The 24,764-nt window shown below is 39.4% G+C and overlaps 1 protein-coding gene across 2 annotated transcripts in view; it reads left to right on the forward strand.

The window, feature by feature from the left end:
- The window catches only part of LOC108701012 (ankyrin repeat and fibronectin type-III domain-containing protein 1), a 412,491-nt gene that overhangs the window by 194,082 nt on the left and 193,645 nt on the right, over positions 1–24,764 (forward strand). The window contains exons 4-5 of one of the 2 annotated variants that reach the window (XM_018235128.2): positions 4,434–4,547; positions 22,843–23,034. In XM_018235128.2, coding sequence (XP_018090617.1) covers positions 22,858–23,034 — 177 coding nt within the window. In that variant the 5' untranslated portion in view covers positions 4,434–4,547; positions 22,843–22,857. The remainder of the gene's footprint in view (positions 1–4,433; positions 4,548–22,842; positions 23,035–24,764) is intronic. The other variant, XM_041576478.1, reaches the window with a different exon arrangement.

Below are 24,764 nucleotides of genomic sequence, written 5' to 3' on the forward strand. Positions count from 1 at the left end.
TGGGAGCAACATCCCTGGGGTTGGTGAGCAACATGTTACTTGCTAGCAACAAGTTGGGGATCACTGCACTGCTGTAGAGGAAGTTAAAGATAAAGTTGGGAGTACCCAAGAAAGCCACTTAACCATTCATTTTAATGTGCATCACTGTAGCCAGAAACAAATTAATTAGATACTACTGAAAGTCTAGCTTATACACATCTTAATCAAGAGGCCCATTGGACCTTACAGAATTTACGCACAAAGGGAAGCTTTGCTGAATTTTACATGCTTCTAACTATTCAGGGAATTTTATAACCACTAGTAAGAGCATCTTCAGAGGCACAGATCGTCACTCCTAAAGTGCTGTTATTGGCTTCGGCTGGTATACAACCCAAAATATAATGTGCAGCCTTTCTACACTACTTTTTTTTAAAGCTTTAGTTCTCACAAAGGATGTTGTGTACAGAATCTTTATTCAAAAGTTACTGTTTCCTATAGCCAAAGATGGTTATCTTTCCTAATATTGTTGTTTCATTCCTGTAGTTGGCATTTGGCAATTGTTTTCATTAGGGTCAAATAATGCTCAAGCTCTATGTCTGTTGCTTAAAATCTCAAAACCCAGTGCTCAGGGCCTCATGGAATTTTATCTTGGTTGCTAGGTTCCTAATGGTGATTTTTAGCTTGTCATTCTGGGAAAGTCAAGGGCTAGATCCAAGAACTGACAGATATGTTTCACCGTAGCACAGGGATCACAAGAAACTGATAATTAGCTGGCTTAATTTTTTCTAAAGCACAGTTGAAATTTTAATTACAATCTGCATTTTTTAACCCATTCAAATGGAATCTCCCATAAAAAAGGTGAACATGTGATAGAGTGGCCCATTCTAAGAGACATTTAATATGGATTTCATTATTTATTTTGTGTAACTTTTGAACTATTAGCCTTTCTATTCTGTCTTTTTCCAGCCCGCAGCTGAAAATGCTATCTGGTTGTCAGGGTCACTGACCCAAGCAACTATAAAAAAGTGACTGTGAAGCTCTGAACTCATTGCTGTTATCTTTTTACTGCTTATTTTTATTTCCACATCCTCTGCTGTTCATCCTCCATTTTGGTTTCATAACTGCTCCCAGGGTGCTAAGGCAATTAACCCCTAACTACCAGGTACATCACTGAAATGCAAACAGCTGCAGAGCAAAACATTTAAATAATTCAAATACCATAAAAATAAAATAAGGAGCACTTGCAAATCTCCTCCGAATAAAGATATGGTTGCCATTCATCTTAAAAGAATCTCTGCCACTTTAGTAATTGGCCTAGATGCTAAGCAGATATTACAAGTGTTGTTAATTTCAGTTATTGTATCTGTACAGGGGTTCAGAGGGTCATCCAATACTCCAGTTGCCAGTAAGAGCCAAAATATGCAGAATAGATCAGTTCTTTATGCATTGTCCCTTTCTAAATACCCATGAAAGGAGGCTATAATAAACCATGGGCAAATTGTTTGCCCTGCTCCTGTAACTATGGCAACTGAGGATCAGTTAACTCTTATTTGTCTAGTCCGTATCTATATAGGTAGAGGTTTTGTACTGGATACAAGTCTAAATATAATATAAACATATATATATATATATATATATATATATATATATATATATATATATATATATATATATATATATATATATATATATGTGTGTGTGTGTGTGTTTATTCCTATATATATATATATATATATATATATATATTCCTAGTCATTTCTTTCATTGCTGTAGGGGGGGCAACAATGTGAAATTATGAAACTGGAGAGAGGTTCGCTAGTCCTATTAACCATTTAGTGTCTGCATTTTTCTGCTTTCCAAATGATGACAATGTATACTATTTACTTCTTAACAAGCTCAAACCATCTGTTGCCAAGCAACAGTTCCCGGCATCCCCTGCAAGAGAAGCTGATGAAGGGTATTTGGGAGTTGTAGATGAGCAACAGCTGGAGAGCCAAAGATTGCTATTATCCCTGATACAGATTATACGCTTTCATGAGCAGAACTCTTTCTACCCATTATTTTGTTTTTTTGTCTTATATGAATACCGTCTTCTCAGTAATCTGCCATCATTTTAGGAATAAGGGTCCAGCTATGGTTCTAAGTTAAACCTACTGACTGACAGTTGCTAGGCATGTGCGAAAACATATTCTCTTAGTCAAGGTTTGGGGAAACCCTATGGGTTCTGCTCTTGAGCTTATAATTACTTTCACAGTAAAATATTAAAGATATAAAGGAATTCTTCTGGTGCCGTTTTATATGATCTGTCAAGCTCATGAACCATTAAGATGCCCCAGTAGCTCCCCATCTTCTTTTCTGCCGATTCATTGCACATGCTCTGGGCTGCTGATTCAGTTAATACCTTTAAGAATGGCTTGGATGATTTTTTGGACAGACATAATATCAAAGGCTATTGTTATACTAAACTCTATAGTTAGTATAGATATGGGTATATAGAATTTATGTGAAGGTATGGAGGGGTGTTTGTATGGATGCTGGGTTTTCATTTGGAGGGGTTGAACTTGATGGACTTGTCTTTTTTCAACCCAATTTAACTATGTAACTATGTCCATTTTCTGAGCTTAGGGGCCGACTCACAATATAATTTATATATAAAATATAAATATCACAATACAAGGCAGATTAATTCAGATTTTCCTTACATGGCAGCTCAGAAACCAGCACAATTATGATCAGAATATAATAATCAGCCCTGTAGCATCAGTTTCTATGACAGATGAACCTCATTTTCTCTGACCCCTAAGCTTAGCTTCTTAGCAGCTGAGCATGTGCACAGTCACTGACACTCCCAAGATGGTGAGCTCCCTTGTACAACTTGGAAGGTCTGGATAATTAAAGTTCTAGAGAAGCTGAACCTTTAGGCAGGTGCAGTAAGCTCAGTACATAAAATACTGCATTTCTAGTCCTATGTGATTTTAGGGTTTAGTTGTCCTTTTTACATCCTGTATAAGGTGAACAATTACAAAGAAACCTACCAAATAATTTTTAATTTGTTTCCCTCCGTTCATTAATTTTTATCATAGAACAGACTGATATACAAGTGGGCAAAGTTTCAGTAGTGATGAAAGAAAAAATTTCACCAGATTCACCACAGACTTTCCGGTTTTGTCGCCGGCAAAAATTTTCGCTGTTGCTCGTATTCTTTTTAATGTGCAATACAAAGCACCCAAATATTATCTGTTGGTGGTCAGATTTATTATTATTTGTGTTTGTTAGCGAATAGTAATATAAACTATAGATGGTAGTAGTAGATACTATTACCAGGTGACCAGAGGTAATGTCAAAAATCAGACGTTTTTAAGAAATTGGCAACATGGGAGCACTTTTTTTCTATTGTCAAAGCTGTTGTACACAGTGTATGTAGGGCATGTGTGTAGCAGTATACGGAGTGAAAAATGCATGTGATGTTGCCCTCCCAAAGCAGAAACAAGGTGTCAAGAAAAAAACGCCCCTAGACTCTAATGTAGTTTGCTACAAAAATAATTTTTGTCTCGCGATAAAACGGCTTTGCAAATTTTTTTGGTGTTTTGAGAATTTTTCAGTGCCAAATTTCAGTACCTATGGAAAAATGCAGTGATTTTGTTGCCAACGGCATGAAAACATGCTACGCCTACATCAAGTGAATCGTTTTGGAACCTAAATTAGTGCTGAGCGTTCCTGACCTTTTCCTTTATTTGAACAAAAAAATAAAGACCATTGGCAAGTCATAGTAGATGGCAAGCCTCTAAATCTCAGTTTTAATATGAAATGCATATTCCCTATTATCAAGAGCAGTTTATTGCGAGCAGGATTGGGGTGTACATATGAGCATATTCCAAATGATGAGCAAATACCAACACAAATCTGATTGCTCTCATGCCTTGCACTGCGCTCTCTAGTCTCTAGTTGCACTGGGAAGCGTTCAAATGATCTTGCAGATGTCCCATAGCAATGGATGTGGTTGCTGTCTGTGTTGCTATGATGGGAACAAACAGCTGTATGAGATTCTCAGCATTGGAATTGTGAACAGAGCACCAAGTGCAATCATGCACCGCTGGGCAGGGAGCTTTCTACAGGGATTTTTTTTCTTCTTCTCCTATTGATTCCCCTACATAACTAATTAGCTGGAAATGGCTAGATTAATGTGCTAGAATGAAGAACAGCTGACATTTAAACCACTGTCAGATCTTTTTTTTTCTCCCCCCCCCCACTCTGCAGCAGTTAGTGCTTTCTTCCCCTTTCAAGCTGCGCTAGCCAAGGTAGCGAAGTCATGACAGTCTCTATGCAGTGAGAGTTTTTCTTTTTTATTTCTGTAAAGAAAGAGGTTGTATTTGAGGTCAGATTTGGGAAAGCATTATCCTGATCTGTGGGTAGTTAGCCTTTAGTAAGCTGTCTTCTCTTGTATCTTCAAACAGCATGGGAAGAAGGTGATTAGCTGAGCAGCAGAAGAAGAACCGACTGAGCCGGTGTCACCTATCGGATGAAGTCATTGGAACATCGCCTTATTGCACGCTGCAGCCTTTGATGTGGTAAGTGTATTTTTAAAACCTATGTTCTTGTCTACAGAGCTATCAATCTATTGTTCATGCTTGTGCCTTGTTATAGTTTCAATTTTGTTATATTAAAGAAAAAAAAAGAAAGTTTTCCCAGTAGAAGGAATGACTTAATTATTACTAAACTGAGTCTATTGATCTATTGTAACCAGAAACTTTATTTTTATTAACAGAAGGAGCCCCTTCACTCTTCACTCCCCTTTATTCTGCACTGTTAACCCTTTCGACACACGTGTGCAAATAAACCCTATCATTCCGCAATGCATAAATATCAGTCCCTCTGGAAATAGATTTTTATAACAAAATTTTGTGGTGTCATTATCTCTTTAAATAAATGTGCGCAGAATGTAATTTAAAAAAAAACAAAAGACTTGCAGGCAAATCTGTTGTTTCCGACAGCACAAAGTGGTTGCGTTTAATCCTCATTGGAGAATAGCCCTACCGTCCCTGTTACAAGGATCATTAATCGCCCAACTTTATTAATAATTTACAACAATGTGTTTTTGCTTCCAGGCTCTAAACCACCTCTAGATGTACACTTCATAGAAAGAGCGCTGGGAGAGAGAGATTGCTTTTGTCATATTTCTTATATGGGGTTTGCGAGAGTGGGTTTTCTTTAATAACATTGTAATGCTAATGCATCAGTATAACTGTTTAATGCTATTACGGTTTAATACCTCTGGATACGTGGCCTGAGGACTGCATAGCTTTTCAGCTCTGTAGTTAAGTGGTTTGCTGGAAACTTAATGATCAATCAGAGATCTTCTTATCCCTGGTCTGGGTTACAACCTAAAGTTAATCAGCATCCTCTAGAGGTTTTTGTGACTTTGGACAGCGACCACCTTAACGTTGCCTGGTTTTGGTTTCAGGATTCTGCAGTCAAGCAAATAACCATACTCTCTAATTTTTTAACCTTATTGTTCAGCGACAGCTTGGAAAACTCTTTGATTCTTAGTTTATATGATTAGAACCCAAACTATTTGCCACAAAGGTGTTAAACATTCTGGGTTTAACAAACCCGGCCCTCTAAGTGCAGCTATGATTCCTTGTATAATTTGGCAGCCATCAGCCTACTTTTTATTATAGGAGGAGTTTATTTAGGAAGATATTTTTTTAATTGCTAGCACTAGCCCCAGTCCTTTGAAGGAAGCGTGTGCCATCACATGGCAGGGGGTTAATGAATACTAGTGATGTGCGAATTTATTCGCCAGGCGTGAATTTGCGCAATTCGCGAAATGCCCGAGAAAATTTGCGGCAAAAATTTGCCGGCGTCAAAAATGGGCGGCGGCGTCAAAAACGAGACGCCGGCGCCGTTTCGCAAATTTTTCGCACAAATTCGCCCATCACTAATGAATACTATTGTAATACTCCAAAGTGCTTCAATATGCATCACTCTAAATCAGTGATCCACAACCAGTGGCTTGCGAGCAACACATTGCTCACCAACTCATTGGATGTTGCTTCTAAAGGCCTCAAAGTAGGGGCTTATTACTGAATTATGCCTTGGAAGCAAATTTTGGTTGCATAAAAAACAGGGGCACTGCAAAACAGAACCTCCTGTAGGCTACCAGTCCACTTAGGGACTACCAAATATCCATACACGGCACTTACTTTGTACTGTACCAGCTCAGGGTTTTTCTTTAGAACCTCCCCAGGTCCAGGCTATTGAACCTCTACAGCAGGGGTCCCCAACCTTTTTTATCCGTGAGCCACATTCAAATGTAAAAAGAGTTGGGGAGCAACATGAGCATAAAAAAGTTCCTGGAGATGCCAAATAAGGGCTGTGAATGGACATTTGATAGTCCCTATGTGGACTGGCAGCCTACAGGAGTCTCTGTTTGGCAGTACACATGGTTTTTATGCAACCAAAACTTGCTTCCAAGCCAGGAATTCAAAAATAAGTACCTGCTTTGAGGTCACTAGGAGCAACATCCAAGGGGTTGGGGAGCAACATGTTGCTCATGAGCTACTGGTTGGGGATCACTGCTCTACAGAAATACCGTGGGCTGGTTAAGTATCCTGCTAATAGAAGTACAGGTCTGAAGTAAGCAAATATAATCACTGGGAGGTACGTAAAATTTCGGCACTCCCTAGTAATTATAGCTTTAGTTCTTCTTTAAAGGAATAGCATGTGATTGTTGCTAGACCACTCCTCGTAGGAAAAAATTCCATTAATGTTTAGATAAATGCCTTTACACTATACATTGAGCAGGCAAAGATCAGCCGACCAAGCAATGAATGGCCCACATGATGGGAGGTGGAAGCAATATAAGGAGAAGGAGGGTGGCATAGGGCTTGCATGCCATTGAGCTGCACCTGCTGGGACTGAGATTGTGCTTCCATTCAGAACCTACATTCATTTAAATAATTGCAGTTAATATGATTTGCAACTCCCTGCATCACATGCTTAGTATTTATTCTGCATTTGTTCTGAGTAACATTTAACGGGGAAATTGTTGGTTCCCGTGGTATGAGAGTGTACAAGCAGAGGAAAGACCAGGGATATTTAGGTGTTACCGACCCATTCCTTAAAAAAAAACTCATAGGAATGTATCGGTATTGGCTGTCCTAGAGTCTTTGATAAGCAGAAGTTGAAGGGCTTAAAGTTGAACTAGTCCTACTTTATAATAATATTTAGGACTTCCAAAGTCTGTTTGCCCAGGGAGCCAAAACTATTTTTCTAATGCAGCAGTGTAGCCCTGTAGATAAGTGCAGTTTAGAGAGTGGCGTGTGCAGTTCTGCATTCTGTCAAAGCCATTGTGTTAGTACTTTGTTCAGGGAGTCACGACATAGATCTGAACTGCATGTGGCCAGCATCATGACTAATGTACATGGGAATTCAGGTATTTCTAAGAAATTGCAGGGGACAAATGAGAGAGACAATGTCAAACTTAGATTTTGGCTAATTTCAGCATTGTGTAACCACAATAGATGATGAATGAAGGAACTCTGGTGCTCCATAAGATCTCTGGGTGGTCAGCTAATTACATCAACAATAATTAAGGGTATATACCCCTAGTATCAATTTCTTTGTATCCTGTTATTAATGGTAAGTTCTTCCGTTTTATATATATGATAAACATGAAAGGCAACATCCCATGGTATGACCATTTAGTATCCCAAGCTAATGGGTGCTGAAAATGAGACTGTGACTTTGGCAGTTAAACCAGTTGTGACAGGCAGAGAGTCTGAAGTTCTGTTTAAATTGAATTACAGTAATGCAGATATAGAGGGGACTCCTAACAGTTGGGGTGTGTGTGTGTAAGTGCAATCTGGGATATGAGCGGATGGAAGAAGCTTTTTGCCTCCTCTTGTCTCCACTATCTATCCCGGTTGATTTGCATGACAGAATTTGCACTACGATACCCCTCCCTAATCGGTTAAGGACTTTTCTCCTTTTGTTTTTAATTTTGTTAACTTTTAATGTGGAGCTCATTCTACGAGGGACATATTTATTATGCTGTGTAAAATGAAATTCACCAAAAAAAATGGTGTAAAAAGCTGTGTAAATAAATGGTGAATTTATCAAGGTGTGTTTAATTTTACGCCAAGCAAATGCTATTTTTTACACAGCGAAGCTGTGTTTTTTACACAGCATAATAAATATGGCCCCTAGAAATATCTTTAAATGGTGAGGTGCTATTGTAGGGGGTCATTCTGTCCTTTTTTTTTTTTTGTTATGAACATGCATTTGAGCCAAAACTGCAATTCGGAGGGTACAATGGGTACTGTAGATAGGGGGCCCATGGCAGAGGGGGCCCCAAAACATATAAAAGCGCGATTTGTTGGCTGCAAAGGTGATGTGTCCTGTATAAAAAGCAGTTCTAAGAGCTTTACACTTTTTCTACACTTTACCTAAAAATACGATTATGATTCTTTAGGGCTACGTCTCACTAGGTATTGTGTCCACTGACATAAATACACCAATGATAATAATACCAATCCACTGCCTTCTGCCTTAAAAATCAACCCCATATTTTGCTTCCAATATTGAACAGGTGGATACTGTGGTACAGTGTACACTGATGTTGGGTCAGAATGCAGTGGTTCAATGTACCCAAAACAGTTCTGTGTGTCAATACCCTAAAGGTTTTCTTTCAATTTTTTTTACAACACAGACCTTAGTAGTGTCACTTTAAAAGTGTCAGGAGCTTGTCCTGGGTGAGATTTGTGATGCCTGGAGCTACAAAACTGGGTCTTTCATCTGACAGCTTAATCTCTGCAAATGATAAAAGCCAACCACAAATCTGTCAGATGTCAAAACACAAAAGAATTCATTGAGCATAAAGAAATTGGAATAGATCTTACGTTTTTCTCATAGTAACTGCTAATATGTCATTCTAAAATAAGGCTAATTTAAAATCTTTAGTGACTAACCTTATAATTTTACCTTAATTTCTCCCTACTATACCTGCTATCCCACAGTCACAGTCCCTTCCCAGAGACTATTATCCTCACTGCTACAATAGGCACCATCTCTCCCTACTATACCTGTTGTCTCACAGTCCTTTCCCAGAGACCATTATTCCCACTGCTACTATAGGCACCATATCTACCTACTATACCTGCTATCCCACAGCCACAGTTCCTTCTCAGAGACTATTATCCTCACTGCTACTATAGGCACCATCTCTCCCTACTATATCTGTTGTCTCACAGTCCTTTCCCAGAGACTATTATTCCCACTGCTACTATAGTCACCATCTCTCCCTACTATACCTGCTATCTCACAGCCACAGTCCCTTCCCAAAGACTATTATCCCCCACTGCTACAATAGGCACCATCTCTCCCTACTATACCTGCCAGGGCCGCCATTAGAAATCACGGGGCCCCGTACAACAAAATTTTTGGAGCCCCCTGGGCCCCGCCCACACTGACGACCAGGCTCCGCCCCATATCCCGCCCACATCGCAGTTAAAAGACCACACAGACATCAGCGCTAAAAAAGTAACCCCCCCCCACACAAATTGTAAAAAGCTATTGATGGTCAGGGCCCCCTTATAAAAAAAATTGGGGCCCCAAAAAAAAAATTAAATTTTTAAAAAAACATTGGTGGCAGGGGCCCCCTTACAAGTTAAAAACAAATTGGGGCCCCAAAAAAAATTTAAAAAAATAATAATTTTTTTTTGAAAAAAAAAAAAAAACTGGTGGCAGGGGCCCCCTTACAAGTTAAAAAAATTTGGGGCCACCAAAAAGAAAATTAATTTTTTTTTTTAAAAAAAAAAACAAAAAAAAACAATGGTGGCAAGGGGCCCCTTACGAGTTAAAAAAAAATTGGGGCCCCAAAAACAAAAGTTTTAAAAAAAAGATTGGTGGCAGGGGCCTATAGAATATTAAAATAATACATTGGTGGCCAGGGGATTAAAAAAAAAAAAAACACAAACTGGTGTTCAGTAGGATTGAACTCATGGCTTCAGTACTTCAACTTCGCCTCCTTTCGTGACTTCGGGTCTTTTCACCGCTTCAGGACTTCAATTTCGGCTTTTTCCGTGACTTCGGGTCTTTTCGGCGCATCGGCTTCGGCTTTTCGGCACTTCCGCATTCGGCACTGAAGAGGAATGACGTACGGCTCGGGCGCTCGTAAGGGGGGCCCGGATCTTCAAAAAAATGCAGCGCTGCCGGGCCCCCCTTCATGCCCGGGCCCGGTACGCTTGTCCCCCCTGTCCCCCCCTGATGGCGGCCCTGATACCTGCTATCCCACAGTCACACTCCCTTCCCAGAGACTATTATACTGTCACTGTTACTATAGGCACCATCTCTCCCTACTATACCTGCTATCCCACAGCCACAGTCCCTTCCCAGAGACTATTATTCCCCACTGTTACAATAGGAAATAGGAAGTTCATTTCAGCTTCTACATGATCTAAAACCTATTAAAATCCGTTCTTAATGTACCATTATGTTAAGGAGTCAGGGCAATAACCTACATTTTTCAACTGAATCTATTTATGAATGCACTTTATTTCAGTTTGTTTTTCACAGCTTTGTCAATTTTTAGAACTGGGCAGCTCAAGGCAACATTTTTTTTATCCACATGGTGCAATTTTGGGGGAGATTTTGCTCAATTTAAAAATGTTAAAAATTGGAATTGAACAAATCAAGGATTCCAGTGTTGAGCCAAATCCAAAAACAATGGATCTAGTGCATCACTGAATCTAATGTTGGCACTTGAGGCCCTGATAACTTGTCTTTGGCTCCAATAAATTGGCGCAGAAATCAGCATTATTAAAGTATCAATGGAATACAAAGTAGGCTAATCCATTTGAGTGAGTCAGAAACTTCTTTTGCTGAGCCTGTCACCGTTCTTCATCTTTACAATGATAGTACATACCTGAAATCTCTAACCTAGTAACTGGATTAAATATGCTACTTGAGTGCAACTGCTAAGGATTGAGATCTCTGTGTTCTAAAGCCCCTTTTCTTTTAACAGCGGGAAGCTGAAATCTCAAGCGCACAAGTCTACTTGAAGAGCTTCATCACATTTTAGATTCCGCTTCTGCTCTCTTCTTCTTGCTTTGTTTTCCGAGTTGAAACTTTTGCAGCTTCTGTGTTTAACTTTAAATGGAAATGTGATTCCTTGACTGGGACAAAAGCCACAGTGTCTCAATGGTCACACTAAAGTAGTAGTTACAGAATATACTGAATGTCTGCATATTAAGGTGGCCGTCGACACACCGACAATATCTTACAAAACTAATTTTCGTACGATAGTTGGTGCGTGTATGGTGGGAGACGAGCCGACCAATATTGGCAAAAGACTTAAATACAGGTCGGCTCATCGATTGGGCTGGCCGGAAAATTTTGATCGGGCGCCTTTGAAGGCACCTGAACATCGCCCATTGCTAGTGCTGAATCATCAGATACAGGTAGAATTCTATTGTTTCTATCTGTATATCTGACAATTCAGCTCTACACATGTGTATTGAAACAAACGATCTTTCTTGGAAAGATCTTGTCCAGGAGAGAAAGTAATGGTAACATCTATGGCCACTTTTCGACTGCAAGTGAATGCTTGCCTTTGTAAAGAGCCACAAATGGTACAGACCCAAAAAACTCACCTGTAGGGTCATGCATGTTTCACTTTGTGCATAAGTAATCATATTAGGGTGTATGGCTAATAACAGAATGAAAAAGGGAAAGATTTGTTCCAGTATGCAGTTAATTTCCTACAGACATGTGATTAGAACATTGAAATGCCAATGCAGAAATGTGTTTGTATCTCTCCTACAGGCTATGAGTAACATAAGTAATTGTCCTGGCTGCATCTCTCCCTGTATAATTTCCCATTGTATGTGCCTGACTTGATTTCATGCAATAAGGAGACACAACAGTTAGACACAATTCAAAACTGATCAGCAAGTGACTTTTTTTCAGCCAGCTGCAGGTAGAACATTGAATACAACAATTTGGTTGCCTTGGGTTACTGTCCACAGGCATTGATAAATGTCCCCCAATGGTACTTTATGCAGCTGTGAAACTGCATAGAAGTTCCACATATCATTGCCAGAATAATTCTAGCACAGATTGTTGAAATAATATATAACAGCAAGATATGTGGCAATCATTTTGAAGTTAAATGCGGTCCTAATATTTCATGTTGCGATTACTGTATTAAATAATTGCAACATACTCATGAAATGAACACACACCAAGACAATTTATATAAAGGCAGAGTGAAACTGGGCTTCAAAGTTGCCTGGTCTAACTGTACTACCTGTGTCTGTGCAGCTATTAAGAAAGGGAAACATGGATTGATAATCAATGTCTTCTGCACATAGGCACTATATCGGCCTCCAGATAACATCTGCTGTCTGAGTTGCAAACCTATTTTAAGCTAATGTCATTGGCTAAGGAAGTTGCTTATTAATGTGAACAGCTATCCTTTACAGTGCTATCCTTTACAGTGCTACAAATGTTCAACTACTCGTCAGATTCCATTTAAATTGATATTCAATATATGCACAATGAATACCAATTAATCTAATACAAAGCAACTTGTCTGCAAAATACTCACAGTTATGTGTTTGAATCCTTTTAGATTATGCTCAGTTACTGATCAATCACCTATCATGTACACTCTGATTAGAGAGAGAGAGAATCCTCTCCCCAACTAAAATCTGCATGCGCAGAGCTTCTTTTATTCTGAAAATCTTGAGGGGGGGGGTGAAAACCATGCCACTGACCTCCTACATTGCATTGCTTTGCTGTTTATACTTTAGTCGGTTGTAAATGTGCAGGAACACCGTACAAGTACATGGATAAGTAAGTGGTAGCCTTGTATCCTGAGAAACTGATCACTGGAATGACAATTTCTGGAGAAAAGTATGTGTCCTAGTTGATTACTTGGGTTCTAGCCTTATAACAGAGCAAGTAAAGCATCTTGCAGACTCATCTTCCTTTGCTTCCTATTTGTAATCTTTGGTGAGATCTGTAAATAAGCAAATGGAACAAGTCAGGCTGATTCGATTGGTTCCCAGGCCAAACAGATCCTTCTGTGTATGGCATGAACTGAATTATCAATGATGTGATTTGCATTATACTTTGTAATTGTAAAACCATGGCAGTGAACCTCTTTGCACTTGAGCAAGGTAAATGCTATCTGGTCACTGGAATCACAATTTTTGGAGAAGGGCAGATGGCCTAGGTGATTACTTAAGTTTGCAAAATTTTAATTGCTCTTCTATAAGACTAAAAACTCAACATTCTGGAGGACAGTGAATGCTGTAGCTTCACAAAGAAAAAAAAATACCAGGGAGACCCATAAGACAACCCAAAAGAATAATTAATGTACTACACCATTTTTGTTTTTCTGTTTAGCTTCTTTAAGAGGCCCGCTATAAAAGAAGCAGTTAAACAAAGCTATTTGGCCTGGAAATAACTGCTCGTGTTCTGGTGGAAGTCCTTATTTTTCTCAGAACATATCCTCTAACATGTCAGCTCAGTGACAAGTTAAAAGCCACTCAAGGGAAAAGCGCAATCTAGAAAAGTGGCGAGTAGACTTCTCAAGCAAAGAGTTGTTTATCTTTAATGGCAAAGAGCCTTAGGATTTGTATGGGTTGGAGACATTTCTGTAAGCATTAGATGCAAATGGACTGTGCTTACAAAGGACTACAAGAGATGGGTTGATTTATGTTGAGCCAACCTTTGATTTGGTTTGGGATGGATGCTCTACACCTCTAGCTGGATCCTGCTCTTAAGTTCTTCTACAGATTATTTCCATAAATTTCAAATTTATCCATTTTCTTTAGGATAGGGTCCATGCTAATCAGCCATTGAAAGTCTAGTTATACAAGGACAAATGTGTATGGTATTAGAAACATTACTGTGATGTCTCTTTATAAGAACATTTTAAACCTCAGCAGAGGTAACCTAACAACCTCTACAGAAAACAACAACGGGCTATAGAATATGGTTACTATGGGGAATATATTGCCGTAAGTAAAGGGGAAACTTACAATAGCAAATATTCTAGAATGAAGAATTTACCTGTTTCTCATTGTTGGGCATTGCTGACCCCAGAAATAAGATAGTGTTTGCAATGGCTAGTTGTAGAGAGGCATACAAGAGAGGCAAATATTACAGAAGCCACTAGAGAAAAAAAAACCTTGCTAAACATAGAGAAAAGAATTGTACGTTTGCTTAAAATAACATATGGCTATAGTGCGGCATAGTAGAAGGAGCAATAATATAAATGTCCCCTCCCAAAAGTATAGAAGATGATATCCATTGTTACAGTAACCAAGTAGTTAATTGAAGGGTTAAATTTAGTGATGGGTGAATTTATTCGCCAGTCGCGAATTTCAGGCAAAAAAAAGACGGATGCCGGCACATTTTCACCAGCGAATTTGTCAAAAAACGGACACCGGCGTCAAAAACGGATGCCGGCTTCAAAAACGAGACGCTGGCGCAGTTAGCAAATTTTTTGCCGTTTTGCAGGAATTTTTCGGCAAAGCGAAACGCCCCAAATTCGCCCATCACTAGTAAAATTCATCTTTTAACATAGGCAAGATATTAGGCTACCATAAACGTGGCATTCGCTATTAACGCAGGTCTATGCCATGGTAGAACGTTATGACGCGCCCAAGATCTTACCCATTTTAAACAGTGACGCGAGATGGCAAATGGTGGGGCTATTGCCATGTAAGGATTACAATTGTTTCCACTACTTCCCTCTCCATCTGTATCCAATGAAATATGATTCTGGACTCACAATACACAACTACACATAGATGGATGATAAACGTTGTTTAATAGGATATAATTTTCCCTTCAAATAATGCATTAAAAAGGTAAATGAGAATCTGCCAGCAATTGTCCTTTTCCTTGGGGGGGGGGATGCAATTAGGAGTTCCCTTTTGATTGGCCAGATGATAGAAAAAATAGGTTGCCTATTTATGCATAATGCACTTTATTGTCCATAAAGCTATTGCCATGGCAACCACAATCCGGCCTTATTTATTCTTAACGTATTTCCATCTATTTATCATATAGAAATATACATTTAAAAGTCATATATTTCACATTGCTATAGAATAGCTTATATAAGAGGTTTAAAATGTACATATTTATTTAGCTAGTGCGTAGTTTGGAACTGACTGGCACTATATCGTCTTCATGACTTGGACTTATCAACATCAGGAATAATTGTTCCCCCTGACATCTCGGATCAATTGTATCATCCCGGATCCTAATGAGCATTCAGTTTGGGCCATTTTCTATGTGCGTGGCTTTTCATAGTAAACATGCGAGTTTCCCAAACTGGGACTAACACGGTATACTGTGCCATTCATTAAATACAGTTGCCTAGCAACCTTTTACCACGCTACATACCTCCGAAACTGAACGTTTAATAAGAGAGAAGGGGAGGCATGGGCTTGGGAATAGCTCTTGAGTGCACCGAAAGAAACATGAATGAGGTTGCCAGGAGGTGCAGTCTCAGGGCGGCTGCACATTGAGGAGATTTATGGGAAATTGCTCGCATTGGGATGAGCAAACAGATAGTAATACATTTCATCCAAGCATTCTGGTTGGTAGTTACAATTGAAAACCAAAACATTTCACAGAATGTTAAAGCAGGGCAGACAGTAACCCTTTCAACACCTTCTATATGACTTTATCCCTACATACTGTATCAGGCATCTATTTAGTGCCACCAATCACTATTTCTATAAGGAAGGTAAAAACAGAGAGGCACTAAACTCCCACCACTTGCTATTCAACTCTGTCCTTATATATTAGGTACCTCTTTAGTGCATCCAATCCCTGTTTCTATCAGGAATAGAAACAAAGTAACCCTTCCAACACTTGCTTTTGACTCTGTCCCTTTATATTAAGCACAATTTTGTGCCATCAATTCTTATTTATATATGGAAGGTAAAGGCAGAGCAGGCAGTAACCCTTCCAGCACCTGCTATTAAACTCTGTCCATATATATATATATATATATATATATATATATATATATATATATATATATATATATATATATATATATATATATATATATATATATATATATACACACACCTGCAATTTGATTCTGTCCCTAAACATTTGCCACATATTTAGTGCCACCAATCCCTATTCTATAAGGAAGGTAAAAGCAGGACAGGCAGTGACCTCCCTCCAGTTGCTATTCAACTCTGCCCCTATATATAAGGTATCTCTTTAGTTTCTCCAATTCCTGTTTCCATAATGTGGGTAAAAGCAGTAACCCTTCCATCACCTGCTATTTCACTCTGCCCCTATATTTCAGGCACTATTTGACCATTTCCCTATTTATTTGGCATATATTTTGAGCCTTCCTTATTTCTAATAAGGTAGGTAAAAGCAGAGCAGACAGCAACCCCTCCAACACCTGCTATTTGACCCGTCCCTCCTTATATAGTTAAGTGCCACCAATCCAGATTTCTAATAAGGAAGGTAAAAGAGAAGGCAGAAACCCTTTAACACCTGCTATTGGACTCTGTCCCAATATATTAGGCACCTATTTAGTTCCTTGAATACTGGTTTGTAAGCCTAAAACAGAAGCAAACCAAATATTTCCACCTGTCTATATTTTAGAAACATGTATAGTGCAGGCAGCCTTCAAGAATCAAGGAGCCCAATGCCAGCTCTTCTCCAGAGGGGGAAACCCTGGCTGGAGGGCCCTGAGCACCCAAAACTCCCCCCACAAACTCTCTCTCTCTTGATCAGCAAAGTGCACCTTTGCAGCACTTGGGACCCCTTTTGCCATAAGGCCCCTCTCTTGTACCCCTGTACCCCTTCATAGTGATCCTGATGTAGAGGCACCAAGCTGCGTGTGAGACTAAAGCGAAGCACACTTTCATTTTCATTTTTAGATGATGTGGAAGATGAGCTACACTTTTTATATGCTCAGCACACTAATACACTTGGGGGCATTGCTTTTTGTTCTTAATCCTTCTGTTCGGCTGGATGGAGACCGCTTAAAAGTATCTCATAACACCCCCCCCCCCAACATGTCCCTGCATTGTGCTGACAAAACTACTTTTATTCAGGAAAAACACTGAAGGGGGTCTTATATTTTGCTCTAAGGCCCCTTCAATTCTTGTAGCAAGTCTAAGAATAAAGAAAAAATCACTTTCTGAAATTAATAGGGATGCACCGAATCCACTTTTTTGGATTCGGCCGAACCCCCGAATCCTTCATGAAGGATTCGGCCGAATACCGAACCGAATCCGAACCCTAATTTGAATATGCAAATTAGGGGTGGGAAGGGGAAAACATTTTTTACTTCCTTGTTTTCTGACAAAAAGTCACGCAATTTCCCTCCCTGCCCCTAATTTGCATATGCAAATTAGGATTCGGTTCGGCCGGGCAGAAGGATTCGGCCGAATCCGAATCCTGCTGAAAAAGGCCGAATCCCGAACCGAATCCTGGATTCGGTGCATCCCTAGAAATTAAACTGAAATGCTGGGATGGCTAGAAACAGACTCTGAGTCGTTTATCACTCACGTTGGTGTGCACAGCCAAAAAAAGCAGTGACAAAACAGCCATGTTTTTTGCACTTTGTTCTCTGCCCTTTGCGTAAGTGCCCATAGTTATAGGTTCCTACACTGCAGAAAGTAGTGCCTGTGTTTTTTGGCTTTGGCAATGCTGTATTCATCAGCGGCTGGTAGGGTGAGGCATATCGGTATCCCTCTATCCCCTAACTAGACACCCAAGACAGAGAGGGCCGGCAGAGCTATTCTGCAGAGGAGCTGTGAATTTACTGTTTTTTTGATTTATATTGACTTTTAAAGAGGCAGTTCACCTTTATTAACTTTTAGTATGGTATAGAATGGCTAATTTAACTTTTCAGTTGGCCTTATTTTTTCTTTTTTATATTTTTGGATTAATTTTCTGCTTTTTCTTTTCCAACTTTCAAATGAGGGTCGCTGACCCCATTAAAACACCCATGCGAGGCTACAAGTTGATTGTTATTGCTACTTTATATTACTTCTGTTTCTATCCAGACTTTCTACTTTTCATGTTCCAGTGGCTTAGTAAAATCAGTGAATGGTTGCTTAAGGTTGCCATAGACGTAACAATTATCCTTAAAAAGATCTTTCCTTTAAAAAGATTTGTTACAAGACACCTGCATAGAGCTGAATCATCAGATATACAGGTAGAAACAATATAATTGTACCTGTATCGGACGATGCAGCACTAAACAGTGACCAAAGGTGCGTTCAAAGGTAGTGATGGGCGAATTTATTGGCCAGGCGCGAATTCGCGGTGAATTCCAGCGATTCGACACCAGCGAATAAATTCAGAAAACTGCTGCAAAAATTCTCCGGCGTCCATCAAAAAACGGAAGCCGTCATCAAAACCGGACGCCAGCGTAAAAAATGAGACGCCTGTGACATTTTGAAAAATTTTCGGCAAAGCGAAATGCCCCAAATTCGCCCATCACTACTCAAAGGCACCTGATTTTCCATCTGGCCCGATCAATAAGCTGATATCCAAGTCTAATGCCAATATCGGTCAGTACAAAATTAGTTTCGGATGATGATATTGGTGCGTCTATGGCAACCTTAAAGGAATAGTTCAGTGTGAAAATAAAAACTGGGTAAATGGATAGGCTGTGCAAAATAAAAAATGTTTCTAATATAGTTAGCTAGCCAAAAATGTAATATATAAAGGCTGGAGTGAACAGATGTCTAATAAAACAGCCAGAATCCAACTTCCTGCTTTTCAGCTCTATAACTCTGAGTTAGTCAGCGACTTGAAGGGGGGCCACATGGTACATTTCTGTTCAGTGAGTTTGCAATTGATCCTCAGCATTCAGCTCAGATTCAAAAGCAACAGATATGACTCATGTGGCCCCCCCTCAATTCTCTGATTGGTTACTGCCTGGTAACCAGGGTAAACCAAGAGAGCTGAAAAACATTAAGTAGTGCTCTGACTGACATGTTATACATCAAATCACTCCAGCCTTTATACATTACATTTTTGGCTAACTAACTATATTAGAAACATTTTTTATTTTGTACACCCTATCTATTTACCCAGATTTTATTTTTACACTGAACAATTCCTTTAAGGGCATTTTGGATCCTAGTAACCAGACTGTTGAAACTGCAAACTGAGAGCAGCTAAATAGAAAGATAAATGATTCAAAACCCACAAATAATAAAAATTAAAACTAGCTGCAAATTGTCGGAGAATATCATTCTCTCCATGATACTAAAAAGTTAATTTAAAAGTAAAGAACCCCTTTAATAAACAATAATACAGTTATAGGCTATAGAGTCCTGGCAATGGCTATGAACCTCTCTCCACTAGTAAAAGGATCTGTCTGATAAGAAATGGCTCCATTTCCCTTGCAGAGTCACACGCTAACCAAACAAGGCCAGTAGGTTATGACCTGGCTTCAAGCCTTGTATTGTGTAAACAAACCTCATAGTCTTAATTCAAAAGTTGTGTATTAAATGATATCCTAAAGAAAAATGATCAAAGCATTCCCAGACCCTTACATGGCTGCATTATTCTGTCCTTTGGTGCAACTGAATGCTGATAAGTTACTCAGGAAGTATATTATTTTAATTACTGCAAATCTTAATTTCCAAAACATTCAGAGAAACTCTTTTAACCCTTAGGGTCAGGGCACATGCTCAGATTCAGGGAGATTAGTCACCCGGCGACAAATCTCCTCTTCTTCAAGATGACTAATCTCCCCAAACTGCCTCCCGCCGACTGGAATGTAAATCACTGGCAGGATGGCACTCTAAGCACTTCGTTTTTGGAAATCCCCCGAAGTTTCCTTGTGAGCCGGTGGGAGGCAGTTCGGGGAGATTAGTCGCTCCGAAGAACAGGATATTTGTCGCTGGGCGACAAAGTATAAAGAAAAAGTATTATGTAAAGAGCTCCCTCGTCACCCACATCCCTTTACAGAGCATGCAACAATTTACCCATAAAAGCAATGCTCTCTTACTGAAGCAAATGCACATTGTAGCATTGGCATAATGCTAACAGCAGGGGTTGGGCCCTGTTCAAAAGAGCTTACAGTTTAAACGACATGTTTAATGCCAAAATGAGGCTTTCACTCTAAATATCATTATATAAGGATACTGAGTGTATGTGTGTGTAAATATATATATATATATATATATATATATATATATATATATATATATATATCTACATCTATATAGCACTGAATCATGCAAAATTGTGTCTTAAAATATACATTACTATACATGTAGTGTCCACATAATTGTATATTTTAATACACATAATTATGCGTGATTCGAGTGCCGATTCGTTCCTTTTGTGTATTAAGTGGAGACAAGATGGCGTCACATACAGGAGCATGCACTGAGACTTTTCATGGTTGTTGATGAGTGCTGGGGCATCCTCTACTTTTATATACTCGCGCATATATATTGATTCTTCACTTTAAAGACTGGAGTGCGGGCCCTTCTTAAATGAATACATGTTCACTTTTTGACCCAGCATGGATTAAGACTGGATTTGAGTGCAAAGCAACAAACAGTCCGCACGCATAGGTAAACGTTGAATAAACTACACTTATTTTCTTTCATTTAAGACCTATGCGTGCAGACTGTTTGTTGCTTTGCTATTATTGATGTAAATGTCCCAGCACCTAGGCATCCATTTTGTGTTCTGTGTGCACTGACCTAGCGTATATATATATATATATATATATATATATATATATATATATATATATATATATATATATATATATATATATATATATATATATATATATATATACACACACACACACAAACATACAGAGAAGGAATGTTCTGTGCATACAATAAACTCAGTCTGCTGCCTTTCCCGAGGAAATGAAAACCAGAGTGCAAGGCATAAATATATGCTATATATTTATAAACAGAGTTAATGATTTCACAGGGTCGAAACCTTGCATTTTTTTTTCTACAAAATTGTAATGTTTCTGCATGTAAAATGTGATTTATAGGAGACGTTCATTGTGAATGAATATCTGCTCCCCTCCCAGCCTTATCTAATCATCTAATCTTTTTCACTGTCTTTCCTGCAGTCAGTTACATGTGTAGCACAGAAATTCCCATCAGGGCAAAGCAAGATCTGCATGCAATTTCCCATTCCCTGCCGCTGCAAATGACCAGATTCCTCTGAACTTTGACAAATGATCTCCCCTCCTTCATTTTAAGCGGTGTGATGTTCTAGTGATTATGCTGGAATGCACAGGAACCACAAAGGACATGCTTGAAATTGCAGGATTTTCCACCTTCGTTTTCCTGTTTGTACACATAGTAATGTAACAAGGAAGTTTACATGTCAGAAATCCCAATTATCCGCCATCTCTCACCATGTGTTAGAAAGGAGGAGTGCTCTGAGTGTTTGCTATGGTTCACTACCCTGGGAGATTATTTGTAATGAAATACCCCTGTGTTTAGTACTGAAGGTGTCTGCCCGGTTTCTAAACAATCTGAGCAGATGTAAGATCATTCATTCAGACACTGTTTTTTCCTCTGACATTTGGTGGAATCACACGGCAAAAGGAAGTGGTGCTTCTTTATTCTTACTGAAATAATTAGGTAGAACAATACAGCAAGTTTAAAGGGCTGGAGTGGAACTGACAGCTGAGATTTCCTTTTGGGAATCTCTAGGGATGGTTGGAAAATGTATTCCTAGCTGGCACTGCCAGTTGGGTTTCTGAAGATTTATATTTGTCTTATCATGGAACGCTCTGATATCCTATTCATCTTTGGAAGATTAAAGTTTTACTCTACTTATAAACTTCCTTGTAAAACTGTGCTTAATACAGGTATGGTCTGAAGATTCAAATTAAGGAAAGATCCGTTAGCCGGAAAGCCCCAGGTCCCAAGTGTTCTGGATAAAGGGTCCCATATCTGTACAACAGAAAATGCACATATGCAAAAATTAAGGTAAAAATGTCCTTCTAGTCTTGCGGGCAATAAAGAGGTAATGGAAATGTAACGTTATGTAGAAGATGGAATGTGTGATGGGCACTAAAGGTAGCCATACACTATAAGATCTATGAGGTCGCCAAATGAGCAGATCTTTACCCAATATGCCCACCTTTAAGCAATATCGGACTTTAATCCGATCATTGTCCCAAGGGCCAAACAATAGGATTACATTGGCAGGTATATAAGTAGTCAGAGCAAGGACTGATGGGAAAATCAAACCTGCCAGATATATAGAGAGAGAGAATAAAGCTCAATTTGAAAGAGAGAGAGAGAGAGGTGCAGAGAGCAGCACAACCCTGCAAAAGTGTAAAAAGAATGTTTTCTTTTTTTATCGTTTTTTTTTAATTATTTCCCACCACCTTCTGACTCTTTCCAGCTTTCAAATGGGGGTCACTGACGCCATCTAAAAAACAAACGCTTAGGAGTTACGACATGACGATTGGCCGATCGCAGCAACAGTCTGTGGGAATTCTGCCCGGTTTTCCTAATTCGGAAAACTGGAAAACTAGCAGTTTTGACCCAGACAGCCCTTTAAAAAACCAGGTTGTCCGGGTCAAAACCAGACAGGTGGCAACCCGACTTCACAGCAAGAGCTTACAGCTTGAAAAAAAAGTATGGAACTTGCAAATTGTGATTGTGAATCATCTGATATTGAAATAGCTAAATTAAAATAGTGAATAATACATAGATGTATATATATATATATATATATATATATATATATATATATATATATATATATAAAAACAAAGTTGTGAATTTTGAATCTGATGATTGTGAATGGGTGTTACCTGCTAAATTACCTTTCATTTCTTTGTAGGATTTTCTACCAAATATGCAGCAGATGCAAAATCTACAGCTTACACAGTCCAAAAAAATCAGTGCTCCATCGTCTCCAAATGCAGCCAAAAGGCTGTACCGGAACCTCTCTGAAAAACTCAAAGGCAGCCACTCCTCCTTTGATGAAGCTTACTTCAGGGCAAGAGCTGACCGCTTCAGGAAGACCTCGGTAGTACGTTTTTATTATATTGGTTTCTTGGTTAATACATTTTCTTTAAGCCTCATTTATCCAACAGCTTTGGCTCAGTTAAAATTCCCAGACGTTCAGTCAGAATTTCTCAGTTCAGGTATAATAAATCTGCATTTAAAGTAATTTTGTATGTGCAGAATGGATTTTGTGAGTGCAATTGTGCACTTTATATTGTTGCCACAAAGTTATTTTTTTGTTTACAAAATTAGTGTTATGCTGTTAAAATCCATTTTGTGACCATGAAAAGTACAATGTGGTAAGAAAAAAAGGCAGTTCTGTCAGCAAAATAATGTATTATATGAGCACAAAAAGAGTAGTAGACAAATTAAAAGCATTTAGTAGAGTTCTGTGCGGGTCTAATTCTGCCAACTTATGCCCGACCTGCCATAGATTCATCCCGGCCAGCTTACCCACACAGCTCTTTCTTCACAAGGCAACAATTTCTACGTTTTCTGACCTGCCCCCGCTGTGAGCACTGTAGGAAATTTTTTTTAAATCTCCCCACAGCTCCCATCCATCCCAACTACCCCTGCAGGATACCCGGGGGCCACCTGTGCAGAAAAAGTATACGTGGTTTCCAACTAAATCCTGAGCCCTTTGCAAGTATTCTGCAGGTACCGGACTCTAAGTCCTAAACCGTCGATGGTGCCAGAGCCCCCCCCCCCATAAAAGTTTTTAAAAAAACATAGATGGTCAGGGCCCCCGTACAAGTTAAAAAGAAACATTGGTGGTCAGGGGTCCCATAGAATATTTGAAAAAACATTGGGGCCAGGGGCCTATAGAGTATTAAAATATTACAGTGGTGGCCAGGGGTTTAATAATACATTTAAAAAAAAAAAACATATCGGTGTTTAGTGGAACAGGTTCGTCTTCAGCTTCTTTCATGGTTTGGGGTCTTATCACGGCTTCAGGACCTCAACTTCGGGTCCTTTCACATATTTGGGTCTTTTCACAGCTTCAGGTCAGTTCAAAGCTTCGGGACTTTTGGCGCTTCTGGGCCTTTGGCACATCACTTTGGCGCTGTCAATGGGTCTTGGCCCAGGCCTGGTATGACTGTATCCCCTGTGCCCGCCTGATGGCAGCCCTGTCCCTGAATCAAGATCAGCACATCCAACTTGTGCATTTTGTTGCTGTCTGCCAAGTGCCAGTAGGAGGGAGCTGGATACCTGCACTAAATCTGGCACACCGTCTGTTCCAGCCAACAAAAAGCCCACATTGTAATCTTCCCTTTCCATTGACTCCAATGCATTTCTGGAAAATCATAAAATGTACTGTGTCCGCAAAAGATATGATAGCATAGTGGGGCAGTTGTTTGTATCAGAGGCGGTCCAAGCCAACCAGGCACCTTAGACAACCTGAGAAGCCACCTTGCCCCCCTTCTGTGCATGTGCAGTGATGCCGTGCGGGGGGAGCAAGAGAGCCCGGATTAGGTGTAGGCAAAAGACTCTTCAAAAGGTTCCTGCCCAATGCCCCCATTGTTGCACACTAGGCAAGTGCCCTGGTTTACATTTTCTTCCTGTGCTTGCACGCTCCAAAAATGTGCTTATTGACTCTTGATGAAACTTTGATTGTGAGAGACCTTATATTGTAAGCTTCACTGATGCCGCTTGGGACTGGTTTTGATGTATAGTTTCTGCACAGCTCTGCGGAATATATTGACAATATAAATAAATGATAATAATAAAATGCAAGAATGTTTAGTTTATAAAATG

Source organism: Xenopus laevis, chromosome 9_10L (genome assembly GCF_017654675.1).
Source record: "Xenopus laevis strain J_2021 chromosome 9_10L, Xenopus_laevis_v10.1, whole genome shotgun sequence".
NCBI lineage: Eukaryota > Metazoa > Chordata > Amphibia > Anura > Pipidae > Xenopus > Xenopus laevis.